Here is a 19,146-nt window from a genome sequence, read left to right as displayed (position 1 = left end):
GCGTGTTGAGTGGGAGGGGGGTGAGTGACTTGGAAGCAGCCATCGTGGTGAGAGAGACCCACAGCAGCAGACGCGTGCCACTCGCCGCCACCCACCGCCACACACAATGTACCGCTGCCGCGCCGTGTGCGAGAGGATCGCCCCCGTAGCGCGATCCTCCTCCTCGTCGTCCTGCTGCTGGAGGCTCGCGTCGCGGAACGTCGGCCGCAATGGTGAGGACGCGTTGGGGAGCCTGCATGTTAGAATGTAGCGGAGGTCTCTGCTGGTGCCCTAAGTCTCATCTTTCTGTCGTTGTTTTACACCTGCTGCTTCTCACTCGTCCTCCTCCCCCCTTCCCTCATCTTTGCTGACCGCTCAGCGCCAGGCAATGGCTGTGGCGTGGAGCCAAGGGCTGAGAAGGAACCGGGGTTTGTGCCAAGGTCACCCCCGTCCAATGACGCCCATTCCATTGGGCCAGTCGGTGCTTATTGTGGTTACGTTGATGGCTACTGCGGTGGTAATTGTCTCCCGTTATAGTTTTCTCTTCATGTTTTTTGCGTGCAATGCAATACGTACGTGTGCAGGTGCTTTGCTAGGCGCATTATTCCACCGTAAGAGATTGCGATTCTGGGGAGGATTTCATCCAACAGTGGAATGACCGTGGCCGATGATAATACCACTCGAGTGGAAACTCATCACCTTTGACACCGACACTATCACAGGAGAACACTGAAATAAGGCCACATTGTTCTAACCCTTGGCTTGCTACTGTGTGTACATTTGTGTTGCTATCATAATAACCATCGCTTAATGCGGGGAGTATAAGCTGCTGTTGCTTTTAGTACAGACGATGAGTGTATTGGGTGAGAGACCTGGTGTATTCCTTGATGCTAGAGTAGATGAATGCTGTCTGTTGCGGTTTAATGTGAATGTTGTTGAAAGTCATTGGGCGTAAATCTAGCTTACATAATGGATGAGTAGTTATTCATGCATTGCAGCCAGACTTATAACCATTCGTGCAAAGCTTTGGACGAATTATATTTCAGTGCAGTGACATAAAAAAAAACAGCTTGGTTAACAGCAGTGCCGGTGAAGATCACAGACATAGAATAATAATTGAAAACGTTATTCCTACCGCAAAAAATATGGTCTTTTATAAGGCAGTGTTGTCAGGAATTGCAAGTTAGAGTTATATAACAGCAATGATGCTATTTAACCAGAAAGCCTTGCGGAGTCTGAAGACTCAATTTTAAGGAGGATCTTGTTTAGCCACTTGGATATTTATAATTGATAATATTTCTACTTCTAGAGCAGCACAACAACGTTGTTTCGCAAGATTGCGCCAATGGATGTCATGACCACTTGCAAAAAATATATCCATAATATAGGTTTTTTTGGGTTAGATCGCGTAAATATAAATTATGTTTATGGATAATATTGGTCGCGAAAACCTACGTGTTAAAATATATAATCATAAAGATTTTTGAGTTAAATCGCGTAAGTATAAATGTGTCGTAACCCCTCCACCACCCGACAGCCAATAAGGTTTATCACGTAAACAACGCGCCCATTAGTTACTACTTCAGCCCACCGGTGTGTTGGAGAGTAAATCCACAACATTTGCAATATATATGCCTGCTACGAATAAACATCGCGAGTCAGCGAAACATCCCGACCCTATCTCCCCATCTGCAGCGTGTCTTCGAAATGCCAGGCTCATTCAAGGGTGCGGTTGCCCCCAGGATTTCTCATTCCCTCACAAAACCCCTATCCATCAAGGTCAAATTAGTTAATTGGCAGCTATTAATGGTATTTGTAATTGCATTGTAAATGGCATTGTTTTTTTTGCTCCAAAATGTTTGAAATGAATACAGAAGGTAAAACATCACAAGCCAATTCCAGAACGGACAGTCCAATTTACAGTGGTTACTGTACAGCACAGGACTAAACTGGAACAGCCTGGCGTGCAACGTTTCCGCGCAGCGTGGAGATGCAGCAAGTCAGCATTTCTCTGCACGCTATTTAGTGTTGAGCTTTGAGGGTGCAATTTGTATGATGTACGTTGAACTTCTTTCTCACCGTACGCAGCCAACCATGCTAATCTTTGATTTAAAAAAATGCAGGTTCTCAGTAGATGGTGGCAGCTTGGAGAGACCTTCATGGAACAGTGGATTGATCATGGCTGATGATGAGACCACCCCAAAACATTTTTCAGGACATTGTATGACTGCCCACACTTTCGAGGACACACTGTTCCGATCTTGTCGACGTGAATGTGCCTTGGAGCTGCCCTCGGCGATGTTTTCACCGCTCGTCGTTGTATTTTTGTTGCGCTTGTACTTATTGTGGCAGTGTCGAGCCTGGCGAGGAGGCAGGGCGAGGGCTTCGCTCAGCTGCGTGCCACCCGAGCCATGTCCACCGGCGGCGTCCCCGGGGGAAGCCTGACAAATGTGCTCATGTATGGCACCATGGGGCTCTCCGGGATCGCATCCGTTCTCTACGTGAGTCCCACAAGCCACCACTTGTCCCGATTCCTCTTTTGAGAATTAGCGACCATTGACTCTTCAGCCTGTGGCCAAATCCCTCAAAATGGGCTCGATATTGTCATATTCTGGAAGCTAAGCAAGTTGGAACGTCCAGAGTGCCTGCGTGTCTGCCTTCCAGGCATAGCACAGGTGTTATCGGCTGCGATTGTTTAACTGTACGGCGTGGGGATGCTCTCATCGAGCGGTGGATCGGCAAACAGGGGCTGTTATGTACGGACATGCGGTTGTTCAGGAGGGGTTCGTTACAGGATCGGCGATTCTCGGTATCCCGCAGGCATACAACATCCTGCACGGAGATGCCAGCAGATTCCAGGATACGCTTACTTACCTAAACAAGAAGCAGAATGAGCAGGAGTGGAAACCGAAGCAGTGGCCCCCCGCTGGTGAGTAAAGAGTCCCAGTTCAATGCTTAGTGCTGTCCATTATACAACAAAATTTGGGTAAAGGGGATGCCGTAGCTGGATAACATTTCTCATATAAGCACCACACATCCAACCAACAGCCGCCATGATTAATACTACGGGTGTGTGAACCGTAAGATGCACGTAGGCCCTTGTGTGCTGGCATCGGCGGTCCAAATTTGTGAAATTTGAAAATTTACCTGCAAATTACTCAATTGGAATATGCATAGTCATCATTATTACTGCGGAAACTTGGCAGGATCCTCCTGAAGCAGAGTCACGAGACTCAGGGACGCACATCTGGCAGTGCTACCAAGGAATGTTTTGTCGTTGAATTGTTGGGCTGTGGGTGAAGTATAGCCAAACAACTCCCATGACTGACACGGCATGCGGAGGCCATCATCCAGCAGTGGAACGACAAAGGATTGTCAATAATTGTTTTATTATTTGTATGAATGAATCCTAATAACTTAGCGAATCTCTGCCTTGCAGAACAGTTGCAGTGTATATTTAGTGCAGGTGCATCGCGTGAGCTTATTCTGAATCACGCGAGTCTAAGTTTAGCTTCGTACTGGTTTGCGTTGGTCAAGGAAAGTGGGTTAGAGTTAAAAGTAGTTTTCATCCATTGGCTTAGAATGGTGCATTTGTCATACCTAATGTATATGGTTGTCTATATTAAAAATCTGCTTTTTTTTTTTTCAGAGAATGAAGAGGGTGCTGAAGATGAAACAGGTTAGTCTGAAGGAGACTTTTAATATATTTCAAACTTCTGCATTTCAAAACATCGCTAAAGCAGCCGAAAATATATTTTGCTCTTGACTATATTAGCTGTGCTATTTTGCATGCTGATTTTAATGGAGTCCGATCTTACATCTACTTTTTAATTCAGAACATCACAGACATTTAATACTTTGGGGTTATATCTAGTAAAGATGAATCACTTAAAAAGTACACACAGGGAAGCTCGTGTTTACTGACTGGAATTAACCATTTTCATGTGTTCTTTTGAAGTGTGGTAGTTGGGTTTTTGCCATTTTGAGCATTTCTTACCAGAGAAACATTTGCTTAAAAAAAGTAAACAATTTACACCAGGGGCATAATTGCTCTCTGAAGGCCAGCGTTGGCTTTACTTTTAAAAATAAAGCAAACAAACTGCTGGCCCCAATACAAGAAGTGGCCGGGTGGCTCAGAGGTTCAGAGCAAGGCGCTACCACCGTTGTGAGCCTGGGTTCGATTCCAGGCAGCAGTCCATGACTAAACTAGGTTCTGAAATGTAGTGAGATGATGGTCTCTGCCCGGTCGCCGATAAAACTTTGCAAAAAGATAGTTTGTTAAATTTAGTTTTGAACTTATTATTTGGTTAAATGACAGCTCTGAAAATCTAAAAATACCATCGGTTTGACTGTCGTACGACAAACGGTCCCATAGCAGCGGTTGTGGGGAAGTGCCTCCCGTATAATGTGTAATGATAAAAATCCACTTGGGGTTTTTGAGAAGGCCTGTGAAAAATGTATCCTGTGCATCACGCTGCGCTACGGGTGTGCACTGCTGTGTGAGATGAATTACTCGTCTGGTGACAAGATGCCCATCTTGAAATGTAAATAAATTGAGAAAAATTACATCAACAAATTCACAACCGCTTATCCAGCTGTTGACTAACATTAGCAAATATTTTGCTCAATCATTAATATGTGGTGAGTTCACTTCACGGTTTACAGAGAACAATTTAAATTGTATGGAGACCTGTGATTATTTCTGGGGCGCAAATCTGTACGGCGATCAACTGCGCATATCTCTGCTATCGAAACTGCCGCTGTAAATTGGCGACACGGTCTTGTGAACTGTGCCGTTGTCCTTAATCAGTCACAGAGGACACGTCTGAAGCAGACACTGAGTCACCTGACGAAGGGGCAAGTACTGTCTCCCAGGCAGAAGCTGAAGACAGTAAAGGTCCGGTTATCCCACGTGACCTTTGCATCACTTTTAACTTTGAAGCATTGGGCCTCCTCATGTCTCTTACCCTTCTGTAGTCTGTGGAGCAAACCAGTGTTTCCTAGTTTGAGTTTGCACTTGGCAGAATAATCTCGGATATGCGTTTGTGCCTGCCTGTTGATACCTGTCCTTTCCTGTAACTCGAACTGGTTTTAATGTCAGTGTTAGGTTGTGCTCGTGTGACCCTGTCGTTGGCTCCCTTCTCGTACCCTGTACTCATTATGCCGTGCAGCGGTGCATGCAGGGTGAGCGTTTTCCTGCATGTCGGTGGAGAATATAACTTTTTTGGTGGGAAAAATGCGAGTGATTGTAAGACACGTTAGTGCAGTGGCTTAGCATGGTCGGCATGGACCCTGGTACAAGGAATGAAATGGGGCCTCCTATCCAATTTCTCCCCTCTTCAGAGCTTGATGCCTGGGCCCCTCCAGCCTGTGTGCCCTGGTGCAGTTGCACACCACCTGCACACTCGATAGCTGCACTACTTCATTGATGTTATCCTGCATGGGGTTTTCAGTTTCATAATTCTCTTTCACGAATGGAAAATATAATGTTCAGATGTACGAGAGATATCCCAAAAGTAATTCCAGTTTTTTATTGGAATGTTTTAAAATTATATAAATGTGAGATGTTCATTCATGAGCATTTGTCACAAGGCAGAGGTTTTCATCTGGCACCACAATGCCCGACTATACATGAGCCTGAGTAAGTCTGAGTACATTGCACAATTGAAGTGGACTATGTTGCCACATTCACCATAAAGCCTAGACCAGGTACGCAGATTTTCATTTATTTAATGAGAAAAGCAATCGGTTGCATTACTTTTGGGATATCTGTCACCTATTGAATAGCTTTTGTGGCAGCATGATCATCCTTTTTAAAGGTGGTTACCGTCTGTGATTTCCCACTAAACCCACCCGTGCAAACGGCGTTTCCATAATCTACAGCCGATGAGGCCACAGATACCAAGCCACCGGCCCTCGAGGCAGAAGCGCCAGCCACAGAGGCCTCTGCTGTTGAGCCAGAGGCCCCGGTCACTCAGGAAAAGGTGGCGGTCACCCAGGAAGAGGCCCCTGCTGGGGAGGAGGCCAGCATTGTGCCTGAAGACAAACTGGAAGAGGGTCAGGCATCCGAGGAGGCGACGGAGAGTGGTAGGCAGCGTCGAGAGTATCCCCCTGACCTCTCTTAGCCCTGCAAGTTCTCGGCAGAAGCACTGCATGCTGTCTGAACCCTTGGGAGCAAGGCTATGCTTGTGGACAAATAGCATGCTTCACTAACCCTCACGTTACTGATCATTCCTGAACAACCCTTGCAACTCCCTTTAACTCCACGGTCATGACCACCCTGTACTAACGTTCATTGGAAAGTTAACATTAAATGTTTTGGTTTTTATTATTCCTGCTGGTGCGTTCTTCATTGCACTCTTTTATCCTGGGGTTTATTGACTTTATTTTTATGGTTTTTAAAAGTGCAGTGAATACTTTTTGTATTTTTTATGACGAGGCATAAATGCGTGTGCTCTAAAAGGCTATTCATTGTTTTACAAAACCGTTTAAATGCTTAACAACACTTCAAGTAAATATAACTTTTTTGCTTTTCAGTTAAGTTCATTCATATTTAACTACAAATAATCTCGCTCATAGATTGATTGCATGTTAAGCTGGCATCGGCAGAAACTTCAATCGCCAAAAATTTGCTCACAGCGCTAAGCTAACTTGGCTATACACAGTTGGTGGATCTTGTTTTTGCGCCATGATTGGTGCAATTTCATAAAATCACTTGCGACTGAAGATTTTATCGGCGTTCATCATCTTCGTTTCTGGTGGAAGCATTGGAGAAGTTCCTGCGAGGACTAACTGAAGCTGATCTGAATCAAGCTAACCTCTCAACAATATGGGATGCGGTATACAAGTGTCTCTGATAACTACCTATAATGCCTAGTATGGTCAGTAGTGTGCCAGGATGTAAGCCCAAAGTGTGGGTTACGGTTTCATTTGTGGGATTACCATGGTGAAGGGAGGCGAAAAGCGTCAAGGAACGTAGTGGCAGAATACATTTGAAGGCAGGTGAATCATGCACTTCTCTTTCCCCATATAGCTCCATGTTATATTTGTTTTAGAATTGTTTATTGAACACAGGCATTTTTTTATATTATTAAATGACACCACTTATTAAGAGACGATACAAAAGCATAATTTATACATGCTTTATCCTGGGGTCAGTCACGAAAGCTTTAAATCAAAATATATCTCAAGCAGATAGAATAAGCATGAAAAGTGCTTGACAGTGTAATGTTAGGACATAACAGATCCACGGCTGACCATCGCATGCCCTTCACCGCCACTCTAAATTGAAAAAAGAAAATCCACGTGCCATTCCTGCCACAAAATAACATGTTGGTGAGTGCACAAACGCAACGCTGTGCCCTTCACGATCGTAGCGGTTTTCTTTCGCTGCGTTGGTGTGCGATGCCTGCCTTGCTAAGGCTGCCGTGTTGTCCCTCAGCCAAAGAGGCCGAGAAACCAAGTGCAGAAGACGGCCAAGGAGAAGACGGCGATGCAATAAAACCGGCGTCCACTTCAGCTGCTGAAGCGCCGAACCAGGAGGCATAGGAACGGCCTGAGCAACCACCTTTTGTTTGTGTCACTGGCAAGCTTGTGCCCCGTAAAAAATATCTCGAGTCTAGAGATGAAGCGGTTAAGCAATGCCAAGCCGAGCTGAATGTGGCGACTCTTGCCAAAGTGGCCACATTGTGCGTAGGCCTTCGCTTTTCAAACCTGCTTCCAAGCAAAATCATTTCAGTGTTCCCAGCTTTTCGTATTAGCGATTCACAGACTTTTGTGATAGAGCGGCTTGACAATCAACTTAGTTAAGAGGATATTTGCACAATGGATATTGCCATTTTTAAAGTTGCGTAGTGGTATAAAAGTGATTTTTAATCTTTGTACGTTCCCAGGAGACACAGAAGGGACTCGGCACGTATAATCTACAGTGCAGGTGTATGCATTGGTTTTAGAAATTAGCTAAATTTTAATTGATGTTGGGTTATATTTTTTCGGTGAAGGTTTTTATGATTAACAGCTCACACCCTACAGTGCATGTCAGTGATGTGAATATCAGTTCCCGTGCACTTTTTTTCTGCTATTTGGGAAATAAAATGATACCCTCAATGTTCTCGTGTGTTCGTGTGTGTTTGAATTTACATAATTTGTGGACGTTTTCGCAGTGCACCATCTAGATCATTACAAATTTAAATGCTTGGTTTATTTTAGTGAATTAGATTGAAATGTGTTTTTCCGCTGAGAAAGTTCGTTTGGTATTAAGAGTTGTCGTCGTATGTGGTTGACTTGTCCTGTGGTCCTCCGCAATATGAGAATCGCTCGGGTTTTGATGTGAGGGTTCTGATGGAAACGCGTGCACGTCAGATCCCAGCAGCGTGGTTGTCGTGCATTGACCGGTTCTTCAGGGGAATTTCCAAAAGCATGTCCCCATTGAATGTCGTTCTCTTCCAGGTTTAACCCCTTCTGTTGCTAATGCAAACAAAACGTTAACCTCTCTGAGACTTGCTCATTAAGCACGACGGGCATCTCTTACGAATCATCCTTCTGTCCTTGCAAATGCACGCTGCACTCCCCTCTTTGCTGTTCCCCATTCTTCGCTGTAGCCCGTTTGTTCAAAAGCCATCATTTTGCCGACCAGTGTGTCTCCTCCCCGTGTTCCCTTTGTGCGTCCCCTGGCTCTTGTGCCTCAGCGGTGAAGGTTGTGCCAGTGCACTTGCGGCCGGCCATCCCGGAGCACGTGACCTACCTGCTCATCGGGGGCGGCACCGCCGCCTTTGCCGCGGCACGTGCCATTCGTGCCAAGGAGCCTGCAGCTCAGGTGCGAGCGCCGTAGTCACTCGGTGAATGAACACGGACACACAGTTGAGCGTGCGCAGTCGGTGTGGTGTACACCGGTGTCTGGTCCAATAACAATAAACAATCCCTGTGTAGCCAACATAAACGTGAATGTATAGAGGCAGCCGTGGAAAGATGCAGAATGTGGCACATGCACAGACATAGATGCCCTATAGAGCCTTATGAACTCTGCGGACAAGTGCTGTTATCTTTGAAGATGGTCCACTTGTCTGCTCCAGCACTTATATTTACAGACTGCGCCAGGTACTTGTTTCAAGCAGAGTTGACCTTGGGCAGGCCCATGACTGGTTCAGATGTTAGCCACCACTAGCGTTAGCTGCGGGTATGAATTGAATCCAGTTGACGGGGTGCAGAGCACCGCGCTATCTACCGCCCCCCCCCCCCACTCGGCTCGACCAATGTCGTGCACGGTGTCGCCTATGGCCTACAAATGTAAACCACATGGCCACGCACGCAGCCACGATTTTGCGCGTGGATGCACACGTGATCATGCACCGACAAACCTTCACCCACGTTTTCTGGCCGTGACCAGCCATACACCCAAACTTGCTGACACGTGGTTGTGGTGCGTTTTAGCACAAGGGTCAAAATCTTTTAATTTGTTAATGAACTACACTCGCCGCTCCCTTTGGCAGGTGTTGATCGTCACAGAAGAGTTGGAATTGCCTTACATGCGGCCGCCGCTCTCCAAGGAGCTGTGGTTCTCCAGCGACTCCAACGTAGCCGACACGCTCAAGTTCAAGCAGTGGAACGACAAGGAGAGGAGGTCCGTGCTTCGAGTTCACTCTGCGGCACAACCCTTCCGCTGTTCGTTTCCCCATTGCCGGTCGGATACAGCGCACGGGGAGTCCGCTAATGAGCGAGGCCAACGCAATGACGAGACTGGCTTATTCACGGAGCCGGAAAGCAAATGAGTGTCGTACAGAGCTGTGTGTGTGTGTGTTGCACAGAGCTGTGTGTCATACAGAGCTGTGTTGGGTCCACCAAAGGGATAAGGTGGATACATTCCAAGTGACTTGCTCTATTCCTAACACTAGTAATTAGCATATGAGGACTGGTGTATGAAAAGCAGCAATGAGAGGGCCAAATAGAATTTCACATGAGTACACCGAAGTCGCTGCATTATGAATGACATAACACGTCATTTGAAATTGCTGGAGCGAATGCACATTTTAAAAGCCTGGAGCGTGTGCGTACGTGTCTGCCTGCCTCTGTCCCTGTGCATGCGTACGTTTTTTTTCTTTGCCCTGCAGCATTTATTTCCAGCCAGCTTCGTTCTACGTCACTGCACGTGACCTGCCATACCAGGACGGAGGAGGGGTCGCCGTTCTCAAGGGCACAAAGGTGACTGACAACAATATGCTACACCGCATTGGACCATCCCACCCACGTTAATAAAGCCATGCATGTTTTCAGCAAATTAAAATTTCTCCGTGCACGTTGCTGCGTTGATACGAGGCTGATCGTAACGGCCGGGTTTAGCTGGAACAAGGGAAAAAAATCGTGCATGTACACGGATCCCGCGACACTTTCCGGCACGCGCTTGCCGTAAATAATTTCGTTATAATTGTATCTATGGAGCTGCACAGCGAGATGACGTTAAATGTAACGATATCGAGGGGAAGCAGGACATGGGCATGGTGTGTAACGTCATCTCCCTGGCCAAAAGTGCTCATCTATTTTTGCGCTGTTTTTATCGCCAAGTTTTGGCCATCGCTTTTATCAATTTGGTCAATTTTCTAACGGATAAGTTCCTAATAGCGACACATTTAAACAAAATGGGTATCCTGTTGGATCGTCTTTTAAAGTGTTGCCATGACCACCCCCTACAGACTGTGCAGATGGACAGAGCAAATACTTTAATGCTTTCGACCTCGGTTGGAAATTGTAAAAAATTAACCGACCTTGGCAGGAAAGCAAATGCAGCGCCAATCAATCACAGCTGGGACCCTGTGCCGAGCGGCCCGACACCTGTGCGCTCTGTGCGCCACGCAGGTGCTGAAGCTGAACATCCGGGAGAACAAGGTGAAGCTGAGCAACGGCAACGAGATCAAGTACGACAAGTGCCTCATCGCGACGGGTGGCACGCCCCGGAATATCTCCGCCGTGCAGAAGGCGGGCGAGGACGTGCAGAAGAAGACGACGCTCTTCCGGAAGGTGTGGTCAGAATTGCAATCGGAATATTTATTTACTCCGGAGGAATCCCATGAGCTATAAAGCACTTTTTTTTCTCACAGATGTCCAGTAGGCGCATGGGGTAAGAACGTCGTATTCGCACGCATCGGCACGCGTCTGCGGACGCAAACAATGGCAATTTGGATGCGTACCGCGTCTAAATGCAATCGCTCCTCAATGTGCTTTACAAAAATAATACGGTACGTTACGGTTGAATGTGCTCTGAGGCGGTGGTGGGTTGGGGTGCGGGGGGGTCGGGTCATGGAACGTCGGAGTCGTAACTGGGACCAGTACCAAGAACGGGGAGCCTCAAGGTACAGCAGTGGCAGCGAGTGCGAAGAGGGCGGGAGGGCTCCACACGTGGTCCAGCACCGAAAGATGTAAACATTGGTGCTCCAGGTCTTCCAGAATATTACGTGAAAACAATACTAGTGGGATTTTAATGTAGACATTTAAAGTTGAGTCCAAGTAGACTTTTCACGATGTTTCGTAACGCGTTTGAGTCTTGATCAGACTTGATAATTAGGCATAAAACAGTTTCATTTTGTTAAATATCTCATTTATCTCTCACCAGAAGTAACACCCACACTCCAGGTTCCCATGTACAATCCATTTAAGCACACGCTGCCAAGACGTGTCGAGCAAAATTGTTGGATTGCAAAGCGGTGTCCAGAATGCCTCGTCTCCTTTGTTTATCACGACGGCGTCTGCAATCTTTCGTCAGATCGAGGACTTCAAGGCTCTGGAGAAGGTGTCTCGGGAGGTCAAGTCCATCGCTATCGTGGGCGGCGGGTTCCTGGGTAGCGAGCTCGCGTGCGCTCTCGGTCGCAAAGGTACCGGCGGTAGACGCACCTTCGGCATCGTTCGTTTTCTCGCGTGCTCGTGCGGCGCCATCCTTTACAGCGATCACGCAGCGGCAGCGGCGGTGCTTTATCCGAAGGAATTTCAACTTGTGAAGCGAGCGCCGCGAGGTATACGCTCGGCCGAATGCGCCAGGAACCGCAGACATGCGGGAAGGCAGCCGGCCAGGCAGTGAGCCGGCGTCAAACTTTCCCCCAAGCTCTGCGGTCGTCTATATATTAAGATGTTATTGGCTAAATAATGAGTATTCACATGTGGAAATAAACCGAAGCACCCAGAGAAAACCCAAGTGTTCGAGGGGGTTACACTTTATCCCATAGAGATGGAACAGGCGGAGTTTGCATTTACTTTATTGTGAAAACCCAAGTGTTCGAGGGGGTTACACTTTATCCCATAGAGATGGAACAGGCGGAGTTTGCATTTACTTTATTGTGACGGACACCGTCCTAATCATCTGGGCAATGCTGTCTTTGCCCTTCCCTTTCATCTTCCCCCTAAACTCCGCCAGTCAAGGATGGCCTGGAGGTGATCCAGTTGTACCCAGAGAAGGGCAACATGGGGAAGGTCCTTCCCGAGTACCTGAGCAACTGGACAACGCAGAAAGTGCGCAACGGTGAGTCCCAGCGAATGGCGGGGCAGCATTGCCACTCGTTCTGTGCCAAGAGGTGTCAAGAATGATGTATCTTCCCTCAAGTGTTTCGTGATGAATTGCGACTTGGCTGCGAGCCACATCTGGTGTCGTCTATCGCAATAATAAAGCTGTGCACCTTCATACATTTTTTAAAAATCTACTTTTTTTCGTGGATAATAAAACTCCTTAAGTTAGACTTGAATGTCGCATGCGTGAGAAGGGCTTATTGCGAGGAGAGGGGAGGGAAGGCGCAGTGGGATTTGACGTGAGAGTTGGGAGGTTTGAAGGCTGCCATGCGCTCCGTGTCTCAGAGGGCGTGAAGGTGATGCCCGAGACGGTGGTGCGCTCTGCTCGGAGCGAGGACGGTCGCGTGCACCTCAAGCTCGCCGACGGCCAAACGGTAAGTGGTGGTCGTGGTGGTCGTGGCGGTCGTGGCGGTCGTGGTGGCGGCCGCGGCAGCAGCGGGGCGGCTGGAATTCAGAATCAGAATATTGATTTATATTGAAGGAATCCGATGAGCTACAAAGCTTTTTTTTGTTGCACAGATGTCCAGTAAGGGCAAGAACGTCACAACAACAAACAATACAAAAGCACGATAGAAGTGCAAAGTACAGGAAATGGAAACAAATCTCCCAGAAACATACAAATAGAACTAAACCACGAAACTAAACCATCCCCTTCCTACCAGGGAAAGCCCCCCACCCCTCTCCCCTCACATCTACGGAGTTAACCGTTTGAATGAGAGTGCTTCCCCGGCACCGGTTAACGCCGTTACGGCTGCCAGGTTTGGTGCGCTAAAAACTCGTACGTTTCAATGGTGGCCATTCACCAGGACAAGTCTCTCGAGACACTTTCAGGAGGTGTCCTCTGCATTCGGACGTTTAGCCGTGAAAAGTTGTGCTTCATGTGGGGAAAACCAGATTAAAGCGCGCTCATATGGGTGGGGTTACGCTCGAAGCTCCACACAACTGGAGCCATGCATCCATTGCCGTGTCGCCATTCTCTGTGAAAAAGATCTTCATGGCTCATCGGATTTCTCCTGGATAAATAAAGATTCCGATTCTGACATCCCAAGACCACTATGGCTGGTATTCCAATTGCAGTCTCGCATTTCAATTACTAGCCAGGCTGAACACTGCCGAGCGTCCGATATCTGACGAGATCTCACACGTGCGTCTGCGTTTCACGATGCGCCTGTCACCCAGGTGATCACAGACCACGTGGTGGTGGCCGTGGGGCTGGAGCCCAACGTGGATCTCGCCAAGACGTCGGCGCTGGAGGTGGACCCGGACTTTGGTGGATTCCGGGTGAACGCCGAGCTGCAGGCCTGCTCCAACGTGTGGGTGGTGAGTCGCCGTGGGCAGATGCTTTCCGATATTGAAATTACGTGCTTGTGTGTGTGTGTGTGTACATGCTAATTACACTACAGTAGAACCTCTCCTCTTAATGACGGCACTTGGTTCCACGAAACTGGTCGTTAAATAATTTGATCATGAAGCGAGTATAGGAAATACATGTTTAAGGCATAATTTATTCTTATCGCATTGAAAGTTACCCTTTTTCACCCAAAAAAGTACCTTATAATATCTAAGCAATGGATATTAATACATAAAGATACTAACAACATTATAAACGCATAATGTAAAAAAAACACACGGTTAATCAATGCATTAATTAATATTTACTATACCTACAATAGCCTGTTAACAGGGGGGATGGTCGGTAAGCGAACACATTGGGGCTCTGTGGAGGCCTGTTGTTAAAGCGATTAGTCGTTAGCAGGGTTGCTTGTTAAGAGGGGTTCTGCTGTCTCGATATATGAAGCAAATAATCTGGTGCTGCTGCTGCTGCTGCCTGCATTGGCAGTGCTGCACGAGCAACGACTGACAACAAAACCGAAGATGTTTGTCAATAACACTGAATGACAATAGGTGACATTTCAAGAAATTATCCTGCAGTGATGTGCCTTGCAAAATTACAATTGGCCAAAACATCTACTGATATGAACAGGGTGCTTCAGAAAAATGTTAAGACTTCTGAGAAGTTGCAACAATACCACAAGAAATGTGCCTCCGGGCTCTGGAGACCACCTGGAGAAGATTCCAGGCACGCGTTGACAATGATGGCGAATAAGTGGAGACTGACTTTTTGAAGCTATTAACATACATTTGTTATGTTGCAGTGTATTCGTTCTTTTTCCATTATAACGGTAGTCCCATATAAGTGTTAACATTTTTTTTGAAGCACCGTGTATGTCTATAACTGTAAGCTACTCACGAACAGCACTTGCCCCAAGTTTGTTAAGGCTACACGGGAGATCTTTGTCTTTGTGCCAGGCCGGTGATGCCGCCTGCTTCTACGACATCAAGCTGGGCCGGCGGCGCGTCGAGCACCATGACCACGCCGTGGTGAGCGGCCGCCTCGCCGGGGAGAACATGACCGGCGGCGCCAAGCCCTACTGGCACCAGTCCATGTTCTGGTGAGCGCGCCGCTCGCACCGGACACCAGCCTCGCCTCTCTCTCACCTGCTGTCACCTATCCTCACCTGTTGCTTCTCACCACCCTCTCGATGCCTCCGTCACGCTCTGCCGCCAATCCTCAACCCTCCACCTCTCTCACCAGCTGCCTTCAAGCCTCACCACGCCTCACCACCTGCTTGCTGTCTCACACCTTCTACTCGCCTTTTATCTCCCTCCTGCAGCACCGCCCCCTCGTCACCCTTACAATCTTTATCGTCCAGATCGTGCTCTCCCAGTGGTTTGTAGCGCCCTCCAGTGTCTCAAAGCTGCATGTAAAATAACGCGAGCGAGCGCGTGTGTGCGCGTGTGTGCGCGTGTGTGCGCGTGCCAGCATGGTTATAAACTTGCGAGTTGCTTGCGTTCTGCAGGAGTGACCTGGGCCCGGAGGTCGGCTACGAGGCCATCGGCATCGTGGATAGCAGCTTGCCGACAGTCGGAGTGTTTGCCAAAGCCAGCGCCAAGGACACCCCCAAGGCGGCGTCCGAAGCCTCAGGTGCCCGGCGTTCGTTTCTGCAATTCCTAACCCGAAGCAACGTGCGCGCAAATACGCGTCCTCGCTAATACGCGTCCTCGCTATTGTCAGATGTCGCAGTATCCGGATTACAAGATGTACTTTGTTCCTGTATTTTAAAGAAGAAGTTGGGGGTGCCTCGTCTAATCCATAAAATGCATTTGTCTCTGGAGGCGTTTTATAATCTGTTGTCCGGAGCCATCTTCCGAAAGACAGTTCTCCGTAGTTGATACATGACCACCCAGAGCACATGGGGGGACACCGCCAGCCGTTCAGAATCATCTTCCAGAGGACATCTCTCCCCATCTTCAACTGGCACATTCATATTAAACTCCTATCGTACCATATTATACCCATTAAAAGACACTTTTTTTCAAAATGACTTGAACGTTTGGGATGCTTCTTCTAGTCAGGAGATTATGGTACTCATCGCAAAGAGCACATGGAATCTGATTTTAACTTGCTCTTTGTCAAATACACACGACATGGATAAGTTTAAGATGAGATTATAAATAGGTTCACTGGATGTGTTTAGATGTTTGTGAATTTGTAAAGCAAGTCTATTTTAAAGTCGACTTATCAGATGCACAAGACACACCTGGCCGCTGTGATACTCTGAAAATTGAAACAGGTTCAGAACTTGCTGGCTTAAACAAAAGCGCGCGAGAAAAAAATTGGTCCTGAAATCTTTTTAGACTCCCTTATGAACTGGAATGTAATTTTCTTTATTACATGCCAAGAGAGGCTATTGTCTCTTATCAGATGTGAAGCTTCAGAGCAGCGAAGACAGCCGTAGTGTATGGTATGCAGACAACAGGCTTATCACTGTTCATGCTCTGTGGCAATATGCTTGTCAGTTTTATGATCACTCACGCATCTGCTGTGCCACATTCACTGGGTGTGGTGGCCTTACAAAAAGGAGAGCTCTCAGTGCCACTTGCTATTTCCCAACTGGATCTGTCTGTTGCTGCCAATGAAAATTTTCGAAAAAGTTGTTGCTCCCGAATACGGTGAGAAGTCTTGTTTTTCTGATAGTGTGATGTGCTTTTTGTAACCGATTTATAGTTTATTGTAAATACATCGAGAACGTTCAAGTAACTTAAGATTGTATGCCATGAATCAGAAACTTTGACATTGATAAAGAAAATGGAACAAAAACTGAAAAGTACGTGAAGCATGTAGAGAGGTGCATGCTTGTAATTACCCTGAGAGACAGGAAGTGGAAAACAGGGAATGGGTGAATATTTGCAAACTTAAAGGTATCGTGTTGCCTCTTAAGAAATTGGCTTGAGCACGGCGCTTCGCTTGAAGGGATGATGAACGGTGGTCGAGACTGACGGCCAAGCGAGGGAAACGTGCCCAAGACGATGTCCACCATGGAGATGGAGCGTTTCAGTCGGTTCGTGTGTAGAAGCTGGATGGGTTGTTCCTTCACGAGACTGTGAGCGACGGCAATGACTTGTGGGAGACCTTCCAGCAGCGGGTAGTTGAAGGTTGACGATGAGACCTCGGAAGGCTCGTGCCCTTGAGCTCGGCACTCTTCTCACGTTCACGCACACACTCGAGTCCCGTTTGTATTTCTGATCCCCCCTGTCCCCCCTACCAGGCACGAACATCCGCTCGGAGAGCGAGACAGAAGCTGTGGCCACGAGCCTCAAGCCAACGGCCACCGCTGCCCCCTCGGCCGCCACCCCCAAGCCCGCCGTGCCCCAGCCCCCGCAGGCGGGTGACGACTACGGCAAGGGCGTGGTGTTCTACCTGCGCGGGGACGTGGTCGTTGGCATCGTGCTGTGGAACATCTTCAATCGCATGCCAATCGCGCGCAAGGTGGGTGTGCACCACGGGGTCAAATTCCAAATTGTTAAGGACAAACATTAAACGAGACTGGAATCGATGTTAACAATAAACCCAGCTCCGGTGATGCCAGTTTATTTATTTCAACATCTACGCACTGGATTATGGAGTGTGCAGATCGTCCGTCCATCCACAGAGCACTGAGCACGCACCGCTGATATGCTGGGTAGCTGCCGGTGATTAACTGGCTTCTCAAATGTCGTGAGTTGATAGCTCCAGCCCATTCATCAATGACTTCACTACAAAAGAAACAATTAAATTTGTCTTTTTTTTCTTGTACCCTGGCATATTTCGCCAATGAGAAATTCATATTTCAGCTTCATCTCCATGTGCTGAACACTCTTTGCATGCCATATTTAAGGTGTGCCCCTAAAGTGGATAGAAAGGCGATTTAACAGACTCGAGAAGTTATTCTGCGATGAATTTTGTCAGTGCCTTTGTCTTGGCACGCGGTGGTGCCATCCTTTCTGCGAGAATGTTTCCCATCCTCCCCCTCTCCCTTGTGTCGCTTCTGCAGATCATCAAGGATGGGCAAGTGCATGAGGATTTGAACGAAGTGGCGAAACTGTTCAACATCCACGAAGAGTAAGGGCAATCCACCCAGCAATGCCTCCACGTCCCGCCTGCATCGGCAAAGCGAGAGAAGTTTTGGTAGAAGAGAGGGAGCAGAGGGCAATGGGTAGGGGAATGAAAGTGTGCGAGCAAGATTTTGGTGGTCGCGGACAACACTGGCTGCATATAAAGTCCTAAGAGCGCGGCTTGACACTGAACCAGCAGCTATGAACGAGAAATGTATTTTTATATTATGAATTAAAATTGCACCTTGTAACTTTTTGTGGAGTTTGGTTGCACGCCATTGTGATATAAGTTATAATGCCACGGGTTGCTCCCTGTTCTTATATCAGAAGCTTCAGAACAACTTTCAGGTGAACTTGTAGTCAGGAATGTGGAGTCGGTGCTGGGTACTTGACGGCGATGATGAACGTGTGTCGGTTTCTAATGTCCCGTCTGTGGTGAAATCGCCTGGATGAAGGAACATGAGAAATTCCCCAAAAATATCTAGAAATGTATTGGTCGTAGAACAAAAGCACTTGAGACTATTTTTCTGAGAATTTATAATTGTATATAAAGTCCTTGCGTCTGGAAATCTGGTTGTCATGAATCGCTATCTTAGGACAGTGGCATCATCGGAGGACGTAACTGAGCCTGCATCCCTGCGTTTTGCTGCTGGGGCTGTTGTCTAATTGTGAAAATAAAAAATGTTTCCATCAAAGATGCTTTCAAATAAAGTATTGTGTCAATTGCGACCTGCAGATGAAAAATGAACCTTTGTGAGATGTGAGAGATGTGTGGAATTGATGGTCCCTGGTTGCAATGAATGGCGTGTGCTGTATTGCATTTGCGTATATGGCACTTAATTTAATTTCCCTGGAATCTCAAATGCACCTTCCATCGCATCACATCTCAACCATTCCATTTCCCTGCAGTTGTCCCTATACTGCACAAGTTGTACGCAGCACCTGCCTTCAAATTTCTATTGTCTGTCAATAGGTTGCGATGTTGCCATGGTATTTACCAATGAAGTCATTTGAGACCAATGTTCCATCGCTCAATAAAGTCATGTGCACAATATGCCTGTCATGGTGGTTGTTTGAGCCACCACGCTCGACAGTGATTAAAGGGGGAGCCCAGGACCACTTCAGATATCGCTTGCCACTGATAATAGCTGTGGCCATGAATCCAACTTGGATTGTCCTGGTTCA

The 19,146-nt window shown here is 47.4% G+C and overlaps 1 protein-coding gene across 2 annotated transcripts; it reads left to right on the top strand.

The window, feature by feature from the left end:
- Positions 1–5: 5 nt before the first annotated feature.
- AIFM1 (apoptosis inducing factor mitochondria associated 1) lies at positions 6–18,921 on the top strand. 2 transcript variants are annotated; one of them, XM_078863317.1, is made up of 18 exons: positions 6–212; positions 2,332–2,480; positions 2,800–2,908; positions 3,629–3,658; positions 4,790–4,876; positions 5,863–6,066; positions 8,667–8,794; positions 9,468–9,598; positions 10,086–10,176; positions 10,828–10,989; positions 11,732–11,840; positions 12,377–12,481; positions 12,811–12,899; positions 13,705–13,845; positions 14,836–14,978; positions 15,387–15,511; positions 17,136–17,356; positions 17,901–18,921. In XM_078863317.1, the coding sequence occupies exons 1-18, from the start codon at positions 107–109 to the stop codon at positions 17,970–17,972; spliced, it is 2,202 nt and encodes a 733-aa protein (XP_078719443.1). In that variant the 5' UTR covers positions 6–106; the 3' UTR covers positions 17,973–18,921. The 2 variants fall into 2 exon arrangements, with proteins under 2 accessions (XP_078719443.1, XP_078719442.1); XM_078863316.1 differs by lacking the exons at positions 4,790–4,876; positions 5,863–6,066 and having other exon boundaries at positions 17,901–18,916.
- Positions 18,922–19,146: the final 225 nt, after the last annotated feature.

This window comes from Lampetra fluviatilis, chromosome 15 (assembly GCF_964198595.1).
Source record: "Lampetra fluviatilis chromosome 15, kcLamFluv1.1, whole genome shotgun sequence".
NCBI lineage: Eukaryota > Metazoa > Chordata > Hyperoartia > Petromyzontiformes > Petromyzontidae > Lampetra > Lampetra fluviatilis.
This window is presented reverse-complemented; position numbering and strand designations above follow the sequence as displayed.

Bases quoted from the DNA above. Each gene is read 5' to 3' on its own strand.
- AIFM1 (XM_078863317.1), top strand. From the start codon at position 107: ATGTACCGCTGCCGCGCCGTGTGCGAGAGGATCGCCCCCGTAGCGCGA. The intron at 15,512-17,135 runs GTGCCCGGCGTT...CCCCCCTACCAG, and splicing joins GGCGGCGTCCGAAGCCTCAG to GCACGAACATCCGCTCGGAG. The intron at 17,357-17,900 runs GTGGGTGTGCAC...TCGCTTCTGCAG, and splicing joins GCATGCCAATCGCGCGCAAG to ATCATCAAGGATGGGCAAGT.